The sequence below is a fragment of the Neoarius graeffei genome, chromosome 1, assembly GCF_027579695.1.
Source record: "Neoarius graeffei isolate fNeoGra1 chromosome 1, fNeoGra1.pri, whole genome shotgun sequence".
Taxonomy (NCBI): Eukaryota; Metazoa; Chordata; class Actinopteri; order Siluriformes; family Ariidae; genus Neoarius; species Neoarius graeffei.
Genome location: NC_083569.1, coordinates 122,685,212 through 122,709,197, shown reverse-complemented (window position 1 = coordinate 122,709,197; position 23,986 = coordinate 122,685,212). Strand labels below are relative to the sequence as shown.

The 23,986-nt window shown below is 41.9% G+C and overlaps 1 protein-coding gene across 6 annotated transcripts in view; it reads right to left on the bottom strand.

Annotated features, from left to right (window-relative positions):
* Nucleotides 1–312: 312 nt before the first annotated feature.
* The window catches only part of LOC132883071 (zinc finger protein 850-like), a 41,320-nt gene continuing 17,646 nt past the window's right edge, over nucleotides 313–23,986 (bottom strand). The window contains exons 4-6 of one of the 6 annotated variants that reach the window (XR_009654277.1): nucleotides 16,311–16,484; nucleotides 11,603–13,297; nucleotides 10,884–11,463 (exon numbers count right to left, since the gene is read on the bottom strand). Coding sequence is in view for 1 of the 6 variants with exons in the window: in XM_060916235.1 (XP_060772218.1) it covers nucleotides 717–1,918 (1,202 nt within the window). In the remaining 5 variants the exon portion in view is untranslated. The other 5 variants (XR_009654279.1, XR_009654276.1, XM_060916235.1 and 2 more) reach the window with 5 other exon arrangements.

The window sequence follows — 23,986 nt, the reverse complement described above, 5'->3', positions numbered from 1 at the left end:
TCATGTTACTACAGTTTCAGTCTTCTCTCTCTGCTATCCCTTCTTACCTGATCATTGACTGTCCATTCCTTTTTATCATGATTTGAGCTGCTGCATTTTTACCAATCTGTGATCATGTTGTATTTCTTTAATCTTCTGTCTCTTATCTGTAAGTACTTCATTGGTTGATTTGTTTATGGTTCTTTATGTTAGTGGGGTTTTTTTTTGGTCAATCATTACTCTGTAAAGCATCCTTTGGTTGATGAAAGGTACTATATAAATTAAAAACTTCTTGTTGAATTAATTAGTTTAATTCTGACTGAATTCTGAAGGCTTAGTACAATTCACAACAATATTCAGAAGTCAAGTGTCTCCATGGGGGGGCACCACAAACACCAAGAAACAAAACAATCAAACAAAAAAGGTTCTCAGTGTCCTCAGTAGTAACTATGAACATGTTCTCCTTTCACTCCTCAGCACTGGTACAGCTGCTCTTCACGTGAATTTGTTGATTGTTTTAGGAATTTTCGAAAACAAGGAAAATGAATTCCATATTGTGTGCAGGGATATGGCTTCTCTCCTGTATGGATGTGTTGGTGTGCTTTGAGATGACCCTGGAGGGTAAAAACTCCCTCACTGTCAGCAGAAAAATGGTTTCTCATGTGAATTCATTGGTGTAGGTTGAAGTTACTGGAATCAGAGAAACAGATTCCACACTATGAGCAGTGATACAGCTTCTATTTTGTGTGAATGTGTTGGTCTTTTCGGAGAGAACTTGTTTGATTGAAACTCTTTCCAGAATCTGAGCAGTGATATAGCCTCACTCCACTATGAATGCGCTGGTGTTTTCGGAGATTACTTAAGACATTGAAACTCTTTCCACAATCTGAGCAGTGATATGGTTTCTCTCCTGTATGAACACGCTGGTGTGTTTGGAGAGCATTTGCATGAACAAAGCTCTTTCCACACTGTAAACAATGATACGGCTTCTCTCCTGTGTGAATGCGCTGGTGTGTTTGGAGAGTATATACATGTGCAAAGCTCTTCCCACACTGTGAACAGTAATATGGCTTCTCTCCTGTGTGAACGCGCTGGTGTGTTTGGAGATGACTTGTTTGCTTGAAACTTTTTCCACAATTGGAGCAGTGATACGGTTTTGCTCCTGTGTGAACGCGCTGGTGTGTTTGGAGATGAAATATTTGATTGAAACTCTTTCCACAATCGGAGCAGTGATATGGCTTTTCTCCTGTATGAATGCGCTGGTGTCTTCGGAGATCACTTTTTTGTTTGAAACTTTTTTCACAATCTGAGCAGTCATATGGCCTCACTCCTGTGTGAATGCGCTGGTGGATTTGGAGATCGCTTTTTTGTTTGAAACTTTTTTCACAATATGAGCAATGATATGGCCTCTCTCCTGTGTGAACGCGCTGGTGTTTACGGAGAGAACCTGATTCACTGAAATTCTTTCCACACTCTGAGCAGTGATATGGTTTCTCTCCTGTGTGAAGGCGCTGGTGTGTTTGGAAAGCGTTTGCATGAACAAAGCTCCTTCCACACTGTAAACAGTGATACGGCTTCTCTCCTGTGTGAATGCGCTGGTGTGTTTGGAGAGTATATGCATGTGCAAAGCTTCTCCCACACTGTGAACAGTAATATGGCTTCTCTCCTGTGTGAACACGCTGGTGTATTTGGAGATGAATTATTTGATTGAAACTTTTTCCACAATTGGAGCAGTGATACGGTTTTGCTCCTGTGTGAATGCGCTGGTGTGTTTGGAGATGAGTTATTTGACTGAAACTCTTTCCACAATCGGAGCAGTGATATGGCTTTTCTCCTGTGTGAACGCGCTGGTGTCTTCGGAGATCACTTTTTTGTTTAAAACTTTTTTCACAATCTGAGCACTGATGCAACTTCTCTCCTATATGAACGTGCTGGTGGACTTGGAGTTTATTCTGGGAAGTAAATCTCCTCCCATAAACTGAGTAAGGGTGGAGATCTTTCTTCATTTGTGAAGAACTGGCAATAGTATCAGGTGCCCTGACAGTACTTTGACAGCTACTGGAGTCTCCTGTGGGGATCATGTTTTTGTGTATTTCTGGGGAAATAAAAATAAAAGTCAATTACAAAAATATAAAACATCACTGACCCAATGCCCACAAGAAAGAGATAAGGGATGAGTCAATTACATTTCCAAACTGTTTTTTTTGGACAATAAAAGGAGTAGCCTGATTCCCCCCCAATCTTCTTGAGAGACTATGCACAAGCCTGGTGCACAGCAATATACAGTGCCCTTTATAATGTCTGGGACAAAGTCATAATGGTTTTATCACTGTACTCCACAATTTTAAATTTATACTCAGATAATACATAGGTGCTTAGAGTGCACATTCTCTGATTTTAATAATGAATATTTTTACACATTTTACTTTTAGCTAGTTTAGTAGTTGTAAACACCCTTCAGAAGGCAGGTTTGGATTTGTCAATGACTACTTTTCGCAGAAGATTTCATGAACAGAAAGGCTATACTAGCAGATGCAAATTACTTTGTGGAAAAAAACTGGATGGCCAGCAGAATTTGTGACAAATATATAAAGAGCCTGCAGAGTTATGAACAAAGGTCATGTGGACCCAAGACCAAGATTAACTTGCATCAGAGTGATGATAAGAGCCAAGTGTGGCAGTGAAAAGAAGAAGCAGCCTTTATTTGTCACAAATAGTTGAATAGATATTGTTTTGGTTTTTTTTTTGGGGGGGGGGGAGAAATTACATCAGATCCTATTTAAAACACACATAGAAAACCCCTCTGAAGGTATTGGAACAGCAAGGCCAATACTTCTGTTTGTTATACACTGAAAACATTTAGGTTTGAGATCAAAAGATACCTATGAGAGAGCAGAATTTCAGCTTTCATATCATGACATTTACATTTTGATGTATTAAACAACGTTAGAAAATGACACCTTCTGCTTGAACCAATGACAGAAAAAACATGGGTGGTGTGCCTCCATGCCCTTCCACACTTGAGAAATGAAGCCAATATTCCTCTCCAATATTGTCAAATTTGGAGCCAAATTCTGCGCAGTAGAGGTGAGAGTCAAAGTCTGGTACATGTACTCAATTTCCTTCAGGATTCACACCAGCACATTGCAGAGGCCGTCATTTGCTTCATTCCCATGTGTATTCATGCCTTATTATGATATAGTAGAATAATGATTTAAAAACTAATATCTGGGAGTGGGCGGCACGGTGGTGTAGTGGTTAGCGCAGTCGCCTCACAGCAAGAAGGTCCGGGTTCGAGCCCCGTGGCCGGCGAGGGCCTTTCTGTGCGAAGTTTGCATGTTCTCCCCATGTCCGCGTGGGTTTCTTCCAAAGACATGCAGGTTAGGTTAACTGGTGACTCTAAATTGACCGTAGGTGTGAATGTGAGTGTGAATGGTTGTCTGTGTCTATGTGTCAGCCCTGTGATGACCTGGCGACTTGTCAAGGGTGTACCCCGCCTTTCGCCTGTAGTCAGCTGGGATAGGCTCCAGCTTGCCTGCGACCCTGTAGAACAGGATAAAGCGGCGAGAGATAATGAGATGAGATGAGATATCTGGGAGTAAAATAAAAGCGCCGATATTAGCATAGGAAATACTAACTCAAGTAGAACCTCAAGATGGAAAGACAGTTTAGACAAGAAAAGTGACATGGAAAATAGTCTATTTTGCCATTGAAATACATGGGCCTGGATGGTGCAACACAATATACTGCAGCCCACCAGCAGCTGAGGCTCCATGTCTCCCGATAAATCGGGAGATCTCCCGTCTAAAAAAAAATCTCCCGATCTCCCGACATGTGAAAAAAATCCTCCCGACATTTCGTTGACTTTAGTCGAAAATTATTTTTATGCAGTTTTTTTTCCGTGGAAGGCGATTGCAGCACCACTCGATCGTCAGTTACTATTTTTGCCATAAGATGTCACCTCACCTAGTCTAGTTCCCGCCTTCTGCCAGAAGTAAATCTGTGTACTTTCAGTTTTCTGTGGTCGGCAGCATTTTTTTGCATTGACCAATGAAAAGGAGTACATTAAGGATGCCAAAATGACAAAATACAGAACCTGATGGCTCTCAACTGCCTAAGAAGTCAACGAAGTACTTGTCGAAGTATCAGTCAAGTTGGAAAATGGAGTGCTTTAAGGAAAAATAAGATTCCAGTCACAATCCTGTCACAGATTGTTCTGAATTCATATATCCAGATCAACATTTGCAGCAGAAGCCAACAACCTTTGATAACGAACCTTTAATGCCACTGCATCTTGCATGAGCCCAATGATTGCATTAAGAGCAGAAAATCGAATTGCTGCCCACACCTTTCCAGCAGACACCATAAAGGTACTTGCCAGTTCTATTGGTAGTGCCATGGCTGTACTGAGAAATCATTACCTTAGTTTTGCTAGCATTCACTCATAGTCCTTTCCTTTCCATACCATCCTTCCAGGTGACAAACAGGTCGTCTAGTTCTTCTAAGCTCTCAGTAATCAAGATGAGATCATCTGCATATAGCATCTCCCAAGGTAGCCCTTTCCTGAACTCTCTTGATCAAGCTTCCAGAGCAAATTAAGGAAAGCAGAGGACTCAAAACAGATCCCTGGTGAACACCAATTGTAACTGGAAATGCCTTACCTAAAGTGTCATTGATGTTTACTGCACTTTTAGCATCCTCATATATAGACACGACTTGAATAATTCAGTTCTCAATACCAACAAGTCTTAATGCCCATTCCACAACTTTGAGGAACCCTATCAAAGGCCTTTTCAAGGTCAACAAACGTACAGGTCATTCTTTTTCTCCAGGTAACGTTCTTGCACTTGTCGTGCAATAAATTAAATGGGCGGCACGGTGGCGTAGTGGTTAGCACTGTCGCCTCACAGCAAGAAGGTTCCGGGTTCGAACCCAGCGGCCGGCGAGGGCCTTTCTGTGTGGAGTTTGCATGTTCTCCCTGTGTCTGCGTGGGTTTCCTCCGGGTACTCTGGTTTCCCCCACAGTTCAAAGACATGCAGTTAGGTTAACGTGGGGTGGCCTTGGGCTGAAGTGCCCTTGAGCAAGGTACCGAACCCCTGACTGCTCCCCGGGCGCTGTAGTGTGGCTGCCCACTGCTCTGAGTGTGTGCGTGTGTTCACTGCTTCAGATGGGTTAAAAGCAGAGGATGAATTTCACTGTGCTTGAAGTGTGCATGTGACAAATAAAGATTTCTTCTTCTTTTTAAAGTTTGCATCAACCGTCCCTCTCCCAGGCATAAAGCCCAACTACATGGACTCAAAGTCAACTGATTCTTTGTGTTTTTCAATTATCTTCTCAAAAACCTTCATGACATGCTCAAACTGATGATAAACAGGCTTTGCATTTTGTTAATTGACATATCTGCCCTTTGCAAATTTTGTTTACAAAGCCTAAAAGACAAACAGAAATGTAATGATTTATTTGTTCCAAAGTTCAATGCCAATAAATGGCTCTTCAAAAGAACCATTTAATAGTAATTTAAATTATAAGCTATTATACTTTAATAGCATAATTTAATAATAGCATAAAATTATAAAAAACAATTAAGTCATTAACCGCTATTATTTGTATGACACCCATCAACTACAATTTCAGGATCATGACAGCCCTAACTGACAGGTGTTTCTTGTTGCCCAGTTGTGCCCTGTAACACTGATGATTTAAACAATTAATAGCTCTGAAGGTCTTCTCTTGGTTTGAGCCCTGGGGTTTCCACCTGTGAATACTGCATTTGTTGTTAAAAAGGATAAACAAAACAAGAAGACCAGAACGTTGTCTGTGGGAGAAAAGCAAGACATTTTGAGGAGAGGAAAAGAAGGAAAATCCATCACAAGCATGATGCAACCATCAGGCGTAGCCAATACAACAATTTGGAATGTCTTGAAAAAGAAAGGAACCACTGGTGTACCAACAACCAGAACTCTCTCTCTCTCATTATCTCTAGCCGCTTTATCCTTCTACAGGGTCGCAGGCAAGCTGGAGCCTATCCCAGCTGACTACGGGCGAAAGGCGGGGTACACCCTGGACAAGTCGCCAGGTCATCACAGGGCTGACACATAGACACAGACAACCATTCACACTCACATTCACAAATACGGTCAATTTAGAGTCACCAGTTAACCTAACCTGCATGTCTTTGGACTGTGGGGGAAACCGGAGCACCCGGAGGAAACCCATGCGGACACGGGGAGAACATGCAAACTCCACACAGAAAGGCCCTCGCCGGCCCTGGGGCTCGAACCCAGGACCTTCTTGCTGTGAGGCGACAGCGCTAACCACTACACCACCGTGCCGCCACAACCAGAACTCAAACAGGAAAACAGCAGCAGCAGTTGAGAGCTGTGAAGAAAAAACTAAAAATAACAGTGAGTCAATGACATCAACAACCTCAGCAAAGCACAAGTGAAGGTATCACAATCCACCATTCAAAGAGGACTTCAAGAGCAGAAGTACAGAGACCACACCACAAGATGCAAACCGCTCATCAGCAGTAAGAACTGGAAGGCCAGATTGGAATTCACAAAGAAATTGAGAGATGAGCCACAAAAGTTCTAGAACCAAGATTAACCTCGAACAAACTGACGGAAAAAAAGAGAAAGAAAAGATCTGATCATGATCCAAAACATAGGCTCATAAGGCAAACACAGTGGATATGTCATGGCTTGGGCCTGCATGGCTTCTTCTGGAATGGGCTCACTAATCTTTATGAGGGATTCACTGATTGCAATTTTCTTGGCAGATTCCAATTTCTGCCTTTTCTTAAACTCCGACCTGCCAATTCTGATTTTTTTTTTCTTTGTAAAAATGATAACAGACAGCACACAAACATATTTTTGTAACTTTTCTTTAATGGAAAATTCTCACATCTCAAAATAAAAAGTGCACTAGGTTACAGGAGAGACTTTTATTATTTTTTCTGACACACCTTCAACTAAAATCAGCTTACTCTGGACTCTTTCTAACTTTAAATTTAGCCACTTTGCCTTTGCCAGCATCTTGAAATTGGTCATGTTTTATGGCTTTCACAGAGAGATCTTTCTGCCAATCGAGCGGCAGTTACAATTATCGACGGTCCATAATTATTGACACCTTATCAGATTTACCAATAAAAAAAACAATTTTACAAAAATGAGTTGCAGTTACAACAGTTATTATTGGTTAATTAATCAACCGGAAGACCCTCCCTTGCTCTTTGATCTTGTCGTCTGATGATACAGCTCCTTACCAGAGATGGAATTTTTTTAGGTGGTGTTTACATTAGACCGTATCCGTATCGTTTTCGTTGCAGATGCACTGTCCGTGCACATTAAAACGCTGGAAAACGACTCCACAGGCGGAACAGTTTGAATCTGCCAGGGCCCACGTATTCAACCCAGTACGTATCTGATCCGGTGCTGTGTAAACATTGAGGAACAAGGATACGCAGTGCTGAGCTCTAGCTGACGTCGTCATTGGACAACGTCACTGTGACATCCACCTTCCTGATTCGCTGGCATTGGTCATGCCATGTTGGTCATGTGAATGAGCAATACAGGAAGTGTGTTGAGGAAGTCATTAACTGAATGAGCAATACAGGAAGTGTGTTGGTTACCGTAGCACTAAATAGTCTTGTTGTAATCGCAAAAAACGGCCGTTCTGCGAGGTGAAGAGTGTACCGAACACTGTTAGATCCTTCTAGCATAAACACGAAGGCCATACACGGTGTAAAAAAGGCGTCATTGTAGTACCAGTACCGCCGATAACAGACTGGCATACTTCATTTTTTACAACGACATCCTTCCACTTGCAAGTGGTGAGTGACTTGCGCATGCCCGATATGCACTGGGATCATGTGACGTGCCGTCTAATTAGTCATGTGATTAGCGTATCCGTGTATTGGCGTTGCTGTGTGCACGGGGAACGGTTTTGTTGCGGGCACAGAAATTTTGTGTGTACACGAATCGTTTTAAAAACGTTAATCTGATGATCCGCTGATTCGAAATAATGTAAACAGGGCCTTAGTGTGATCAGCAATTTGAAGAAAACCTGGATGTTATCATCGTAAGGTAAGCATGGTGGAAAGATCATGGACATCTTTTTACTTATCAATCTTCACTGATATTTCATGATATCGTTGTCAAAACTGACTTTGTTTCTCACTCTTTCATTTGACAGTTGCCATTTTGTATCTAAATGCGCGTTTGAGAAGTCATGTGATAATAGTGATCACTTTCACCGGTGTCCACCATTATTGACACCCTGTGGGATTAAGTGGCATTTACAACTGTTATGGATCAGTCGTTGTGTAATATTGTTGAAGTAGATGAAGTACCTTAAAAAAAAAAAAAAGTGCTGTGATTTATAAATTTTTTTCCTGATTCATAACAGAATGGAATGTTTATAGAATATTTGGAATCCGATTGCAATAAATAGAATTAGACCAAAATTAAATTCCTAGTATATTAAAAAAAATGCTTGAAATATTCAGATTTTCTATTCCATTCAGAAAATATTTTTTTCAGTTTGTTGTAAATATCTACCACATATTACAATATCAGGAGACATTTTATATTTTGGTACGAGGAATGACAGCCGACCTTTGACCTGGATGTTCATGTGGTTACAATGTCGATTCCCTGTTGACATTTATTAGTAAACTACAAAACTAGAAATTAATACAAACAACAACAAAGGATTAATGAAATGTAATCTACGAAAACACACAGAAAGTGGGTAGAAAGTGGAACAAAAAAATTTTCTGACGCAGGTTAAACATTATCAGTTCATTTGTTTACAAACATTAGAATTACTTTCTCATTTACATCAACACCAACATCCATATATTTATATAAAAGATAATTTATACTAAATGTAAGTCTATGGAAAACAAATTTTGAATAAAAACTATATTTTGTTAACTTCATACCACATACAAATTATTTTTTGTCGATAATTGTGGAACGGTGTCGATAACTGTGGACAAAGGTGTCCATACTTGTGGAACGGTGTCACGTGATCTGATACACTAATTAATAGAGAATCAATTTTTTTTCCAGTAGACGCTTGAGTAATTATTCATGCACCATTTACGTATTGAAAGTCTTTTCTACTTCTGAAGTGGCCAAAAGAACGTTAAGGCGTCGATAATTGTAGGCGCTGCTCTATTGATTGACTGATTAGGTTAAAATGCAGTCCAAACAAAATACAGTATGAACATGGCATAAAAACCAGGATTACACAAAAAAGTGTGAACACTAAAGAGGCTAGAGATAATGAGATGAGATTAGAATAATTATAATAATATCAAATGAAATAATTTAGTAATAAATAAATAAATAAATAAATAAATAATATCAAATATCAGTAAATAAAGATAAAGAAGAATAAAAATAAAGAAAATAACAATAATATTTTATTATTACAAAAAGGACAAAGCACCAGAGTAAAAAATTAGAATAAATTTATAAGAAGAAAACATGACTAGTGAACATTAACACAGACCACAATGGAAAAGACAAACCTGAATCAAATTATTGAAATGGAATTCCAACAGTCAAAATCTCTACTGATTTATTAAAAAAGATTAATAATAATAATAATAATAATAATAATAATAATAATAATAAATCTTCACTAAACCCAATTCAGTGTGAAGTAGAGCTCCATTTATGATCCAGTCAGTAAACTGTTAACCAACACCGAGCAGCTCAGAGAACCAGTTTCACTTTAACTTACCTCAGGATTTAAAGATAAACCGATTCATTCTCTCCAAATTCGCTTACTGTTTTTCACTCCTGAGAGGAAACGCTTCAGCTCTTCTTCTCCTTCTCCTGATAGTGAGGTGTTTTAGCGCCACCTACTGGCCTGGATGATGAGTAAGGTCGTTAAAGATCTCCTCACATTGCTCTAGATTCTGTTCAGGAAACTTAGGCTACATCCACACGACAACGGCAACGAGATTTTTTTTTAGCGGGTAAAAAAAAATATCGCATCCACATGAGCAACGGATCAGTAAAATATCAGGTACATATGGCAACGCAACGCTTGCTGAAAACGATGCAATACACATGCCACACCTCTACGTGCTCTGTAAGACGGTCCCATCGGAGACACCAGAACAATAGAAAAAGTAGGACGCATGCGCATAAACCCCTTCTTCTACACACAACAAGAAAAAGAAGATGGCTGCGACTACGCGAGGAAAAACCAACTCTCTTGTCTGAATCAATGACGAGGTGGAGTTACTCCTGCGAGTGACTCTGAACTATAAAACCTCTAAATATTAGGAGAATGTGGACTGGGAGACATGCCAAACCAAGTACGGAGATATTACGCTTGCCTTTCGGCAGCAGTATACCACCGGGGACATGGCTGCAGGGAAGGACTTTCCTCACGACCCCAGCAACATCTCAAAGGCCCAGATTACTGCAAAACTGAAGGGGATAAGAAATAAATACCGGCATGCCATCGATTCTGGGCGTTGGAGTGGCCACGGACGTATGGTTCTAATATTCTTTGAACTGTGCGAAGAGATCTGGGGTGGATCGCCTGGAACCGACAACATCCCATCGGGCATCGAGAGTGCTGATATGGTGGAAGATTCGGCCTCCTCCTCGACATCTGATTCTCCCTGGTCGCCTGTTGAACTACGGTAGAAGTTTCTCCGGCTTCCACCGTGTCTAATCCGTCTGCTGCAGAGGTCAACCGTCGGAGAAATTTGCTTCAGGTAAGCAAGCTCATGGTTTCAATCTTGAAGGGCTACTTGCTGTGAGTTATATGTTATGCTACTTCAAAGCTGGCACGGTGTAACGTTCGATATGTTCATGTTGCTTTAGATCAGCGGTTCCCAAACTTTTTTGGCCGCGCACCCCCTTCTATACTCCAACCAGGTTGACGCACCCCCAGTTCCCCAGTTTCAAAAAACACACGCTTTCTTATAAAGGCAGCATCTTTAATCGTGCTAAAATGATAACAAACATCGTTTGCCACACCGGCAGGAAACCACAAAAGTGAAAAAAAACACCAAAGCTTTCTTACAAAGGCAGCATGTCATGCTCGAATGAGAACATCGAATCACATTAACATATTATGCGGTCTCGTATTTGAATTAGATAGAATTTGATTGAAATGTAACAGTTTTAAAATGTTACAACACGGTAAATGCGCAAATTCATTCCAAAGGGAGATCACATCGAGGCATGTAGTCTACCAGCCAGATATGGGGAAAATATATGATTTTCATCCGTGTTTAAAACACTAGCAACACAACCCTGTCATTACAAGGTTATGAAAATGAATTGAGAATGAATTTAATTTGCAAAAAAATTAACATATAATAACAGTAAAAATAGCAATGATAATTATGAACATATGCATTTTAAAGAGATACAACAATTAAGGAGCATATCAGGAACAGATAAAGAAGAGGATCCATCTGATTGTGAAGTGCAGCGCTGGCGGCTCAGTCTGCAGCGAGAGAGAGAGAGACAGACAGAGAGAGAGAGAGACAGACAGACGGTGGGTGGGTCAGTAGGCTATATAGGTCCTATTTTCAGTAGCGGTATATATTTTTAGCAAGATCAATGCCATTTGGCCAAATACATACCAATATTAATGCAACGGATGGGCCTGCATCTTGGCACAGAGCTCTCCGATGTTTGGGGTAATTGAAGACAGTCTCAGCCTCAAATCTTTCTCAACATCTCCCAGTCTTTGCCGATGTTTAGTTTTAATTGCTGCCAAAGTGGAGAACCCAGCTTCGCACAGATAAGTTGTTGCGAAGGGCATCAAAACTCTCAAGGCCTGTTTTGCCAGGACTGTGTATGACGGCATCGACGCAGTCCAGAAATCCACAAGTGCCTTTCGATTGAACTGCAACTGTAGCGCTCCATCTATTGACAGTTCGATCAGCTGTTCCTGCTGGTGAAACGTCAGCTGCGGGACAGGGAGGGAAACTTCAAAGGGTTTGCGAATCCAAGCTTGAGATGCATCCATAGGTGGGAAGTATTTCTCCCTATCTGTTGGGGTTTCTCCTCCTTCATCCCTGATTTGTGGTGGCGCGTTTAGTTTTGCCGATTTCAACCAGTTGAGCATCGCGAATGAATGAATGAAGCCACAAACTACTGCAGAACCGTTACGGCGTAGAAGAAGAGTTAAAAATCACCATTACATTTTTTATCTTGCACACCCTCTAGTGGCAGCTCGCGCACCCCTGGGGGTGCGCGCACCACACTTTGGGAAACCCTGCTTTAGGGTGTTGCAAGTGGATAAAGGACGTCCAAGGCACTCTTCTTCTTCCATAAAAAGCTTTTAATCAGTATAGCTAGTTCATTTTGAACATTAAAAAAGCCAACATGTTTCTGCTTCAGTCCAGGCCTTCTTCAGGGCTTAAAAATACAAACTGCTTTAGGGTGGTGTTGTAAAGTGTTTGCTACTGGGTGGTGATGCATTCTAAAATCTATTAACTTTGTTTTTTAAGGCAAAACTTGATAGCCACAGAGGTGACAGGCTAAAGAGGAAGGCCCCAGCGGATGCAGCCATGCAGGAGGATCTCCAGATAAAGAGGAGAATGCTACAGCTCATGGAGGAGTCAGAGAAGCGTGCCAGTGAGAACCTGGAGCGGGTGAACAACAATATTGAACTCCTCACAAACACCATTAAGAATGGGTTCGAACTGCTTCAGACACTTGTGCTCCAGCAACAACCACAAGCCCCTGCTCCACATCCATATAGGCCATAAATGCCAGCACATCATGCAGCACCACCTTACCTGCACACACCGCATCATCCTGCAGATGCATACACACCATCACACAGCACTCCACGTACACACACTGCTCCAGGTTTCTCTTACAGAAGGGCACTGATGCAAGAGGAAGATGTGGACACGTAAAGACTGTGCCTCATTGTGCTGGTTTCTTTTTCTCATGTGTGTACAGAATTTGGAAATCATGCCTTCTGTGTGTACAAATTAGTTTTATTAGTGTGCATAGTTTTATATAACTTATTGTGTGTGAACATTTTGAAAAGCATTTTTATATAATTTTTATAACTTTTTATATTGTGTGTGAACATTTTGAAAAGCAGTCTTATCCAATAAAAAAAAGAAATTCCAGAAATGGTTCAGTTACTTGTTTATTGAAAAGAAAAGCTGTATACAAAAGTGAATGCAATGCAGTGGTTCATACAAAACAGTCTGTTGAAGGGTCTTCTGACCCTTTTCCCCTCTGCCTCCATTATAGTCAGGTAACTGTTGCTTTGTGTGGAAGGCTGTACTTTCTGGTCATCACATGTCCATGGTCTATTCACAGTTGTTGTGGAGAACAAAGCAGGTGTAAATTGTCTGTCTGGCAGGTCAGTCAGGTTAATGTGTAAACAATTTCAAAAGATTCTTATCCAATAGAAAGCAGGCAAGAAATGGTTTGAGTCACTTGTCTATGTACAACACCCACACAGTTTACTAAATCCACACTAAAGAATACTATATACAAAAGTGATTGATACATTAAAAAAGCAGTGAACAGAAGTGACAGTGGTACATACAAAATACTGTTCAAGGGTCAAGGAACTTTGTAAGCACTCTTCTGACCCTTCTCCCCTCTGCCTCATTACAGTCAGGTAACTGTTGCTTTGTGTGGAAGGCTGTACTTCCCGGTCACATTGTACAGCACTCACCACACAGTGTTTGTATACATGGTCTCACTGTTTTCTTCACAGTAGTTGTGGAGAACAAAGCAGGCGTAAATTACACAGGGCAAGTCATTCAGGTTAATGTCCATTGCTCTTCTCAGGGATGCAAATCTGGCCTTCAGCCGACCAAAAGCACACTCAATGACCATGCATGCCCTACACAAACATAACCCAAAGTACTGTTCTTGTGGCGTGGAGCCACCGTTTGAATATTCCTTCATCAGGAAAGGTAGTAATGGATAGGCTGGGTCACCCAGGAGAAATATGGGGATGGGTTCCTCATCATCCACTATCTGCTTTTTCAATGTTGGAATCTTGCCGGTTTTAAAGTAGGTGCTGATCTTTGAATTTGCAAACACTCATGCATCGTGTGTACTGCCAGGCCACTTTATAACTACATCCATAAATCTGTACTTGTAGTCACACACTGCTTGTACATTTAAGGAATGTTTACCCTTTCTGTTGATGTAGTCCATGGCGTGGGATGATGGCTGCTTGATTTCAATGTGGGTCCCGTCGACCGCTCCCAAACACTGTGGCATGCCATGTACATGGTGAAAGCCAGACACAAGCTCCTCTGCCTCGGGTTCTGTGAAGGGCAGCTTGATATATTTCGGACCGAGGTGGAGAGCGATGGCTTTGCATGTCTGCCTCACGACAATGGAGACAGCCTGCCGTGACAGGCCGAAGGAGTTTGCCGTCTTCCGTAGCCTTCCCTCGTCGCTCAGGTAGTACAGTGTACAAGCAACCTTCTTTAACTGTCCAATTGCTTCTCTCATGTTGGTTGTTTGGCCTTCAATATGAGGATGTAGTTCTTCGCTCAGGGCCACAAGTGAAGCTCTGGACATCCGAAAGTTCTCTCTCCAGTCTGCGTCCACGACAACACCATTCACAAAGTTGTTCCACCAGCTACTGGTTCTTCCAGGTCTCACCCAAAATCTTCTTCTTTTGGCCCGTCTAGTTACACGCCGTGGTGGACGGGTGTGGTCGTGTAAGCGTCTCTGCCGCTCGCCTAGTTGGTATAACACCTGTACATTTTGCTTCAATAATGCAAATAAACTTAGCAGCGACTGCAGCACTGAAACTACTACTACTCTGGGGTCCGCCATTGTTGCTGTTGTTACGAATGATGCGTGCGAGAGTGCTGCTTGTTCTAGTCATGTGGTTGTGACATCATCGTAAACAAATCCATTCTACTCATCCAGACGACTTTGCAACGGCGCCATTGCCAGATTTTTCCACTCTGGAAACTGTTCTCAAAAAATATCGTTTTGGGGCACCCAAAACGCCGGTGCCGTGTGGACGCCAGGCCGAAATGATAAAAAATTTTATCGGATTCACCTGAATCCATTGCCGTGTGGACAGGGCCTTAAATGTGTTTTAAAGTGACAGAATTGTGCGATTCTCCATCAGTTGGTTCTCTGTTTCTCTCAATCTTACAGTCAAAAGTTTGCACACCCCTACTTATAAACTCTATATTAGAAATGTTTGTTCCAATTAAACAATAATAATAAGTTAAATTTAGGCGGCACGGTGGTGTAGTGGTTAGTGCTGTCGCCTCACAGCAAGAAGGTCCGGGTTCGAGCCCCGTGGCTGGCGAGGGCCTTTCTGTGCGGAGTTTGCATGTTCTCCCCATGTCTGCGTGGGTTTCCTCTGGGTGCTCCGGTTTCCCCCACAGTCCAAAGACATGCAGGTTAGGTTAACTGGTGACTCTAAATTGAGCGTAGGTGTGAATGTGAGTGTGAATGGTTGTCTGTGTCTATGTGTCAGCCCTGTGATGACCTGGTGACTTGCCAAGGGTGTACCCCGCCTTTCGCCTGTAGTCAGCTGAGATAGGCTCCAGCTTGCCTGCGACCCTGTAGAACAGGATAAAGTGGCTAGAGATAATGAGATGAGATGAGAAGTTAAATTTATATAGCGCCTTTCAAAAAACCCAAGGACGCTTTACAATTATAAACAAGGAAAGAAAAAATAAATTAATTAATTAAAAAATAAATAAAAAGTAAAAAGTCTATCAAGTAGGGGTCAGGATGTAATTCCCGTGGTGTAGCAGCCACAGTCCCACCAAAAGGCGCACGAAAACAAGTCCCACATCTCCAGCACCGCCGCCGCGACGCCGTCAGCAACATCGCTTGAACACCATGCCATGGATCCACAAAGTGAGCAGAGAAGCTCCACCACGCAGATCGCTGGTATGTCCCAAACCGCCTGCACAGCCGCCGCGACACCACCGAGCAACATCGCTCGGAACATCACGCAGAGCGCTGGACAACCACGATGTAAAATGAGCAACGAGCTCACTGCAGTCCATAGCTGGGAGTGCAGGCATCACCCACGGCGAACCAAGGCTTGGAGGGAACCAACGCCCAAAACTAGGTCCGGCGCTACACCACAACCGGCGGACAAAACACTCAAACAAACATCAAACTACACAAACACACAGAAAAAAATAGAAAAAGAAATAAAATAAAATAAAAAGCTCTGGTGAGAAGTGGCAGCCAGAACGCGCACAACGTACTCTCAACTGGAAACGGAAACGAAAAAAAAAGCACTGTTTGTTCTTGATAGATAGATAGATAGATAGATAGATAGATAGATAGATAGATAGATAGATAGATAGATACCTGTGTTTTCTCTCTCTCTCCCCCCTCCTCCCCGTCTGTCCCTCTGAGTTACATGTCAATCCTGAGATCGAGATGCTGAACCTCTTCTGGTCCTCGGACCTGCCTGATCCATCCTGATGCCCTACGTCTGGTTGGAGTCTTATCACATCACGGATAATCAGTTTCTCTCCTGTTCTGAATTTGTTGGAGTTCACAGAAAATCCTTATTCAATTAAAAGTCTTCCCATACTGATACTCTAAAAAGAAACTGTTGGAATTGTTTTCCAATATGTATTCATCTGAAGAAGGTTAAGTTTCAGTTACCTAATATTGATTGAATGTGGTAAAGAAATGATAAAGGTGGAAAGGATAAATCAAAAGTCTCGAAAGGGGACTGGAAAGGTTTCATTAAAAAGGATGTTGCTTTGCTTTGTGTAATTAATTGATTATTGGATATGGAATATGAAATTGCTTGTGAAAAGCAAGATGCTTGTTTTTCTCTCTCAGTCTAGGTTGAATTGAGTGTGGATAAATCCAGCTCTGTAAAAATTAAAAGACCACTTAATTTTTTTTTTATTAAATCAACATCTCTCTGGATAGCAGCCATTTCATTCCAGTTTCTGTGCTGGAATTCCAACACAAGCACACCTCATTTTATTGAATAAGGTACTGATTAGGGCCTGCAACCCTGCATAGGAAAAGTGGTTATGGATAATGGATGGATGAATGGATGGAGGGCGGCACGGTGGTGTAGTGGTTAGCACTGTCGCCTCACAGCAAGAAGGACCTGGGTTCGAGCCCTGGGGCCAGTGAGGGCCTTTCTGTGTGGAGTTTGCATGTTCTCCCCGTGTCCGCGTGGGTTTCCTCCAGGTGCTCCGGTTTCCCCCACAGTCCAAAGACATGCAGGTTAGGTTAACTGGTGACTCTAAAATTGACCGTAGGTGTGAATGTGAGTGTGAATGGTTGTCTGTGTCTATGTGTCAGCCCTGTGATGACCTGGCGACTTGTCCAGGGTGTACCCCGCCTTTCACCCATAGTCAGCTGGGATAGGCTCCAGCTTGCCTGCGACCCTGTAGAAGGATAAAGCGGCTAGAGATAATGAGATGAGATGAATGAATGGATGGATGGATGGATGGTACTGATTAGGTGATCACCTGAACAAAATCTTATTTAATGAGGAAAAGTATAAAAACCAGTGCTGTGGTCATCATTATCCTTTTGCAATAGGATCAGTTTGGATGGCAAAAACAGTGGAAGTAGGACTTTAAATTTAATTAGAATACAAAAATATCTATTCATCATGCCAAAGAGTTAAAAAGAAAAAGTTTTCAGTGAGAAAAAGAAGGGTCCAATTCTGGCTTTACTGGTAGAGGGATACAGTGAGCTTCAGCTTGCTTCCGTCATGAAATTTTCAAAGACAGCCGTTCATAAGAACATGATCAAGTTGCAGACACTGAGGACAACAAAGTTACAGACTGGCAGAGGCTGAAAACGACTCCTCACTGACCGGGATCTTGTTGTCCCCAATGTCTGCAGCTTGAGCTTGTTCTTATGGACTGCCGTCTTTGAAAATTCAACCAATCCCTCGCACAAGCAATTGTTCCACCCTACCTGAAACAAACAAAGGGAACTCGCACACCTAGATGCCGATATAATAATGCACTAACGTTTCGGTCACAATCAGACCATCCTCAGTGCAAACAATATGAAAAGGAACTGAAAAAAAGAAAACTGGCTAAATTTAAAAGAGACCCCTTGGATTATAAAAATGATAACGTGTACCCTTGGCTAAAAGAAAACAAGGATCCGACGCATAGGTGCATTCGTCCCAGAGACGCGCCAACATCTGAGTCCAGTGCTTCTGAACTGCCCTCCGACTCCGATGGGGATTTTTTAGACCTATCACACGCTCATGGAGAGATACAGCCGCGCCAGCTGACTGCGCAGTCCGTGCGCGGGGCAGGAGGGGCAGGAGAAGCAAGAGTGGACACAAGATCTCAAGCAGCCAGGTCTTACAACGTTCCAACGAGACGGAGCAACAAGGACAGGAGGTATGTGAACTACTATTCAACCTCTCGGATGTGAACTTTGACCAGGACGAGATAAGTCTTCTTAATAAAGGACTTTCCTTTGTTCCAACCCCTGTGGCCAACACTTTTCAAACGAAAGTTGAACTTTTCAAATTTTACCGTGCCATCAAACTTAAATATTTTTTTCATAAGGACAGAATTGTTTCCCGGGCGGCACGGTGGTGTAGTGGTTAGCGCTGTCGCCTCACAGCAAGAAGGTCCTGGGTTCGAGCCCCGGGGCCGGCGAGGGCCTTTCTGTGTGGAGTTTGCATGTTCTCCCCGTGTCCGCGTGGGTTTCCTCCAGGTGCTCCGGTTTCCCCCACAGTCCAAAGACATGCAGGTTAGGTTAACTGGTGACTCTAAAATTGACCGTAGGTGTGAATGTGAGTGTGAATGGTTGTCTGTGTCTATGTGTCAGCCCTGTGATGACCTGGCGACTTGTCCAGGGTGTACCCCGCCTTTCACCCGTAGTCAGCTGGGATAGGCTCCAGCTTGCCTGTGACCCTGTAGAAGGATAAAGCGGCTAGAGATAATGAGATGAGATGAGATGAGAATTGTTTCCCCACTGCCTACTGTCACCACAGAGACGACATCTGTCACTGCATTCAGACCTAAGAGCACATTCACAGTACCAGTGAATAATGCAGCTATTGACACCTTCTGTAAATTGGTAGATAGGGATATTGAGTCCATGTATTTGTCTGCATCTGTTACATCGAAGAGGCGTAATTGTACTAAAGAACAATTAAGCTCGCTGTCATCCCTGTCTAAGAACAATAATGTTATATTTAAGAGTGCTGATAAAGTAGGGGGTCTAGTCAGCATGAATCGTTCTGATTATGAACAAGAAGTACTTAGACAATTGTCGGATGCTGACTCTTACAAAAAGTTACATAATAATCCCACAGCATCTTATAAGAGGGAAATTGATATTTTCCTTAATGATGCATTCGAGAAGGGTTATCTTAGTACACAAGAGAGAAAATTTCTTTCCTCAGACAACCCAATCATTCCTGTTATTTATATATTACCTAAAGTACATAAACCCTTTAATACATTTCCCACAGGTCGTCCAATTGTGTCGAGCATAGGCTCACTAACTGAACCCCTCTCAAAGTTCGTTGATGCACATTTAAGACCCCTTGTGGAAACTTTACCCTCCTATCTCAGAGACACTGGGGATTTCATTGAAACATTGACACAAGTTGATTTAGGGGACAGTGAAACATTTTTAATCACCATGGACGTTACTAGCCTTTATACTAATATCCCTCATGATATTAGTCTTGCGGCGTTGCAGTTTTTTTTAAATACTCGCCCTCAATGTTCCCCGCCAACTGATTTTCTAACTGAAATGGCGAAATTGGTTTTAACCAATAATTATTTCTTGTTTAATAATGACTTTTTTCTTCAGGTGAGGGGGACAGCGATGGGCGCAACATTTGCCCCTGATTATGCTAATTTGTTTATGGGTTTGGAACACAAACATGTACACACAAACAACCCATTTATTGACAATATATTGAGGTTTAAACGCTATATTGATGATCTTTTTTGTCATTTGGAAAGGCACAGAAGAACAATTAAAAGAATTCCACCGTTACATGAATAGCTTAGTGGACACCATTACATTTAGTCTGGAATATGATAAAAGTCAGATACATTTCCTTGATACTTGGGTTAGACGTAAAGATGGGAAACTTTTTACGACATTGTATAAAAAACCCACGGATAAGAACAGCTGTTTGCATGCCTCTAGTTTTCACCCTGAGCCCACCAAACGTGGGCTTCCCTATAGTCAATTTTTACGTGTAAGGCGGGATTTGCCAGAGGGATGAGGATTTCCTGATAGAGGCAGACAAAATGTACGAACAGTTTATCCAGCGTGGTTATGCCACTGATGTCCTTGATTCTGCCCTGGGCCGGGTGAAATTTGAGGGCAATTCAGGTTGCACTTGTTCAGGTGCAAAACCACCACGCAAGGATCCTCCGCTCATCTGCTGCACCACGTACACACCCTTTAGTCATCAGATAAAAAACATTGTTGAACAACACTGGCATGTCCTTCAAACTGATAATGTATGTTCTGAACTTTTTTCCCAGCCGCCTCTTTTTACATATTCTAGGTCTCCGAACCTTAAAGATAGGCTCGTACATTCAGATACCATTGATCACTCCAAACGCCCGTGCGCACGACTGGATGACATTACTGGTTTTTTTCCCCTGCCGTAATTGTGTGTCTTGCAATAATATTCATAAAACGGACTATTTTACCAGTTTCACAACAGGAAGACGCTATAACATTAGAAAATTCATAACATGTAATTCTATTAATGTGATCTACCTCCTAAGCTGTCCCTGTGGTTTACAATATGTGGGGTGCACCCGCAGACAGTTGAGAATCCGTCTCAATGAGCATCGGAGCGTGATATATAGGGGGGACTCTAAATCGCCAGTTGCAAGACACTTCAATGAAGCTAAACATTCGGCTAATGATCTTAAGTTTGTTGGCATTGATAGAGTTCTCCCCAATCGTCGTAGTAGTTGTACTAGCCAGTTTTTACTGAGATGTGAGGCCAGATGGATTTTTTATTTAAAAACATTGCAACCGAATGGATCGAATGATGATTTTGACTTGACTTGTTTTCTATGAATAGTTTGTATCCTTAGTCTTACGCTTATTGTCCGATGTTTTTTTTTTAATTATTTTTTTTTTTTCTTTTCATGTGACATTTGTTGTAATTATGTATTATGTCATTGGTTGTATGATGGCGGGAACGGTGCTGATGATAGGATGTCTTTATCCATGCACCCTAACCTGTATTCAGGCTTGATATAGGCCTACTACCTGTCTTCCGTGTATGTGGCCTTGTCTATATAAGGGCGTGTCTTTATTTTGAATTGTTTGCACTGAGGATGGTCTGATTGTGACCGAAACGTTAGTGCATTATTATATCGGCATCTAGGTGTGCGAGTTCCCTTTGTTTGTTTCTAGTTATTCTATTGGAACTTACGCACCCACCAGGTATCAAATTTAAAAGGCGTGGTACCTTCATTGGAAAGCACGTCCACCCTACCTGAAATCATCAGTCATCATCCCTGTCCCCAAGAAACCCACCACTGACAGTCAGAGACTACAGACCAGTTAAACTCACACCCATTATTATGAAGTGCTTTGAGAGCTATATTGATTATAGCTCTGCATTCAACACAATAATCCTAAACATACTGATCAGCAAGATGTTTGACCTTGGCCTCCCCACTCATGCCTGCACCTGGATTGAAGACTTTCTAACAGATCACCCACAGACAGTCAAGCTTGAACCCCATGTCTCCTCCACCATCACACTGAGCACCGGCTCACCACAAAGCTGTGTGCTGAGCCCAACACTGTACATTTATGACTGTACACTAGCCCATTCAACAAATACCATCATAAAATTTGCAGACGACACAACAGTAGTTGGGCTCATATCAAGGAGAGATGAGTCAGCATACAGGAATGAGGTTCTGAAACTAGCAAAGTGGTGCTCAGCTAAAAGTCTGACATTAAACACAAAGAAAACCCAAGGACTCATCACTGCTTTCACAAAGCACAGCGCAGACCCCCCACTGCTTTTTATAGATGGTGAACGTGTTGAAAGGGTTCACAACTTCAAATTTCTTGGGACCCAAATCTCTGACCTCACCTGGTCTGCTAACACCTTGGCTGCTGCGAAAAAGGCTCAGCAACACATGCATTTCCTAAAGTTATTGAAAACGAACAGTCTGAATGAACAGCTGCTGGTGATGTTCTACCGCTCCTCTATCAAGAGTCTGCTGGTGTACTGCACTACAGTCTGGTACGCCGGCTGCTCAGCAGCAGACAAGAACAAAGGGTAATAACTACAGCTCAAAAGACTGCTAACACCCACGACCTCAACAGAGCCTCAGCCATCATCAGAGACTGTACACACTCAGGATTCCATCTGTTTGACTTGTTGCCCTCTGGGAAGCGATACAGGTCAATCAAAATTTGGAACAACAGATTCAATCACAGCTTCTTCTTTACAGCAATACGCACCTTAAACAGACCCAGATATACAAGATGAATGTTACTTCTCATATCTGTGCAATAATCTTTTCTTTTTTTTTGTTATTACAGTTATTTATCATCTTTGTATTTAGTGTTATTTATTGTCCTTTTTGTTATTGCAGGATACATTGTCAATGAATGTGTGGAGTTGCACTCCAAATTTTGTTGTATGGTCTTTTTAATGATACAATGACAATAAAGGCATTCTATTCTATTGCAACTTGACTACTGCAACACTTTGTTCATTGGTCTCCCAGACAAATCCCTTGCTTGGCTTCAGCATTGACAAAACTCCCCAGCCAGAGTCCTCACCCACACTAAACACTCACTACACATTACCCCTATCCTCCATAACCTCCCTGTTTTATATTGCATTCAATAGAACATTCTTCTATTTACAGTGAAAGGATTCCATGGCTACACTCATCAATATCTTGTAGAACTACTTCAACCCAACTCTCCCATTTGCAAGTCTTAGATCTTTATCTTCTGGTTGGTTATCTGTCCCAAAATGTAAACTGTCCACCAGGGGTTTGACGGTCACAGCCCCCAAGCTATGGAATGATGTCCCCCCAGAACCTTTGTGTTACTACAATTCAAATCTCAACTTCAGCCTTCTCTCTCTGCTATCCCTTCTTTCCTGATCATTGACCCATGTAATTTATGATCAGGTTGTATTTCTTTAATCTTCTGTCTGTTATCTGGAAGGACTTCATTGGTTGATTTGTTTATGACTCTTTTTGTTAATGTGGTAGTATTTTTTTTTTTTTCATCATTACTCTGTAAAGCATCTTTGGGTTGGTGAAAGGAACTATATAAACAACAACTTCTTGTTGTTTAATTCATTTAGTTTAATTTTGACTTAATTCTGAAGGGTTAGAACAACTCACAGCAATATTCAGAAGTCAAGTGTCTCCATGCGGGGGAACCCACCACAAACACCAAGAAACAAACAAAAAAGGCCTCAGTGTCCTCAGTAGTAACTATGGACCCTTTTCACGTGGCGTCACGACAAACGCGGCCGCCATTTTGGACGTGTACTACCAGTAGTTTACCACAGCCAACATTGAGGAACGGCAGCAAAGAAAGTTTTTACTTTCAGCAAGACTTCCATCATGCCACTATATTGTTGTGCACCTGGATGTAGTAACCATCAACAAACAAGGCAAGGGTTATCATTTTATCGGATCCCGACGGAGAAGATGGATAGCGGCCATTAACAGATTGGCAGCCCTCGGCATACCAACGCTCATGTAGTGACCACTTTGTTGGAGGTAAGACGAATAAAATTAGCCAGAAAAGGCATTACATTGCTGTTAACATTCTGTGGCGGCGAGTGTGTAACCAAATAGGCTAAAATAACCCATTGTAACCTCTTTGTTCTTCTGTAGTAGCTATTGTTGACTAGCTAATGTCAACAAGTAGCTAGTATGTTACTGTAGCAATATTTACGTTCAGTCATTTGGATGACTGTTTAAAACCTTTCAGTCTCAAGTTTTTCCTTTACTGTATTTACTAGTTTACTGTAATTATGATCCGGCAGCTATTTACAC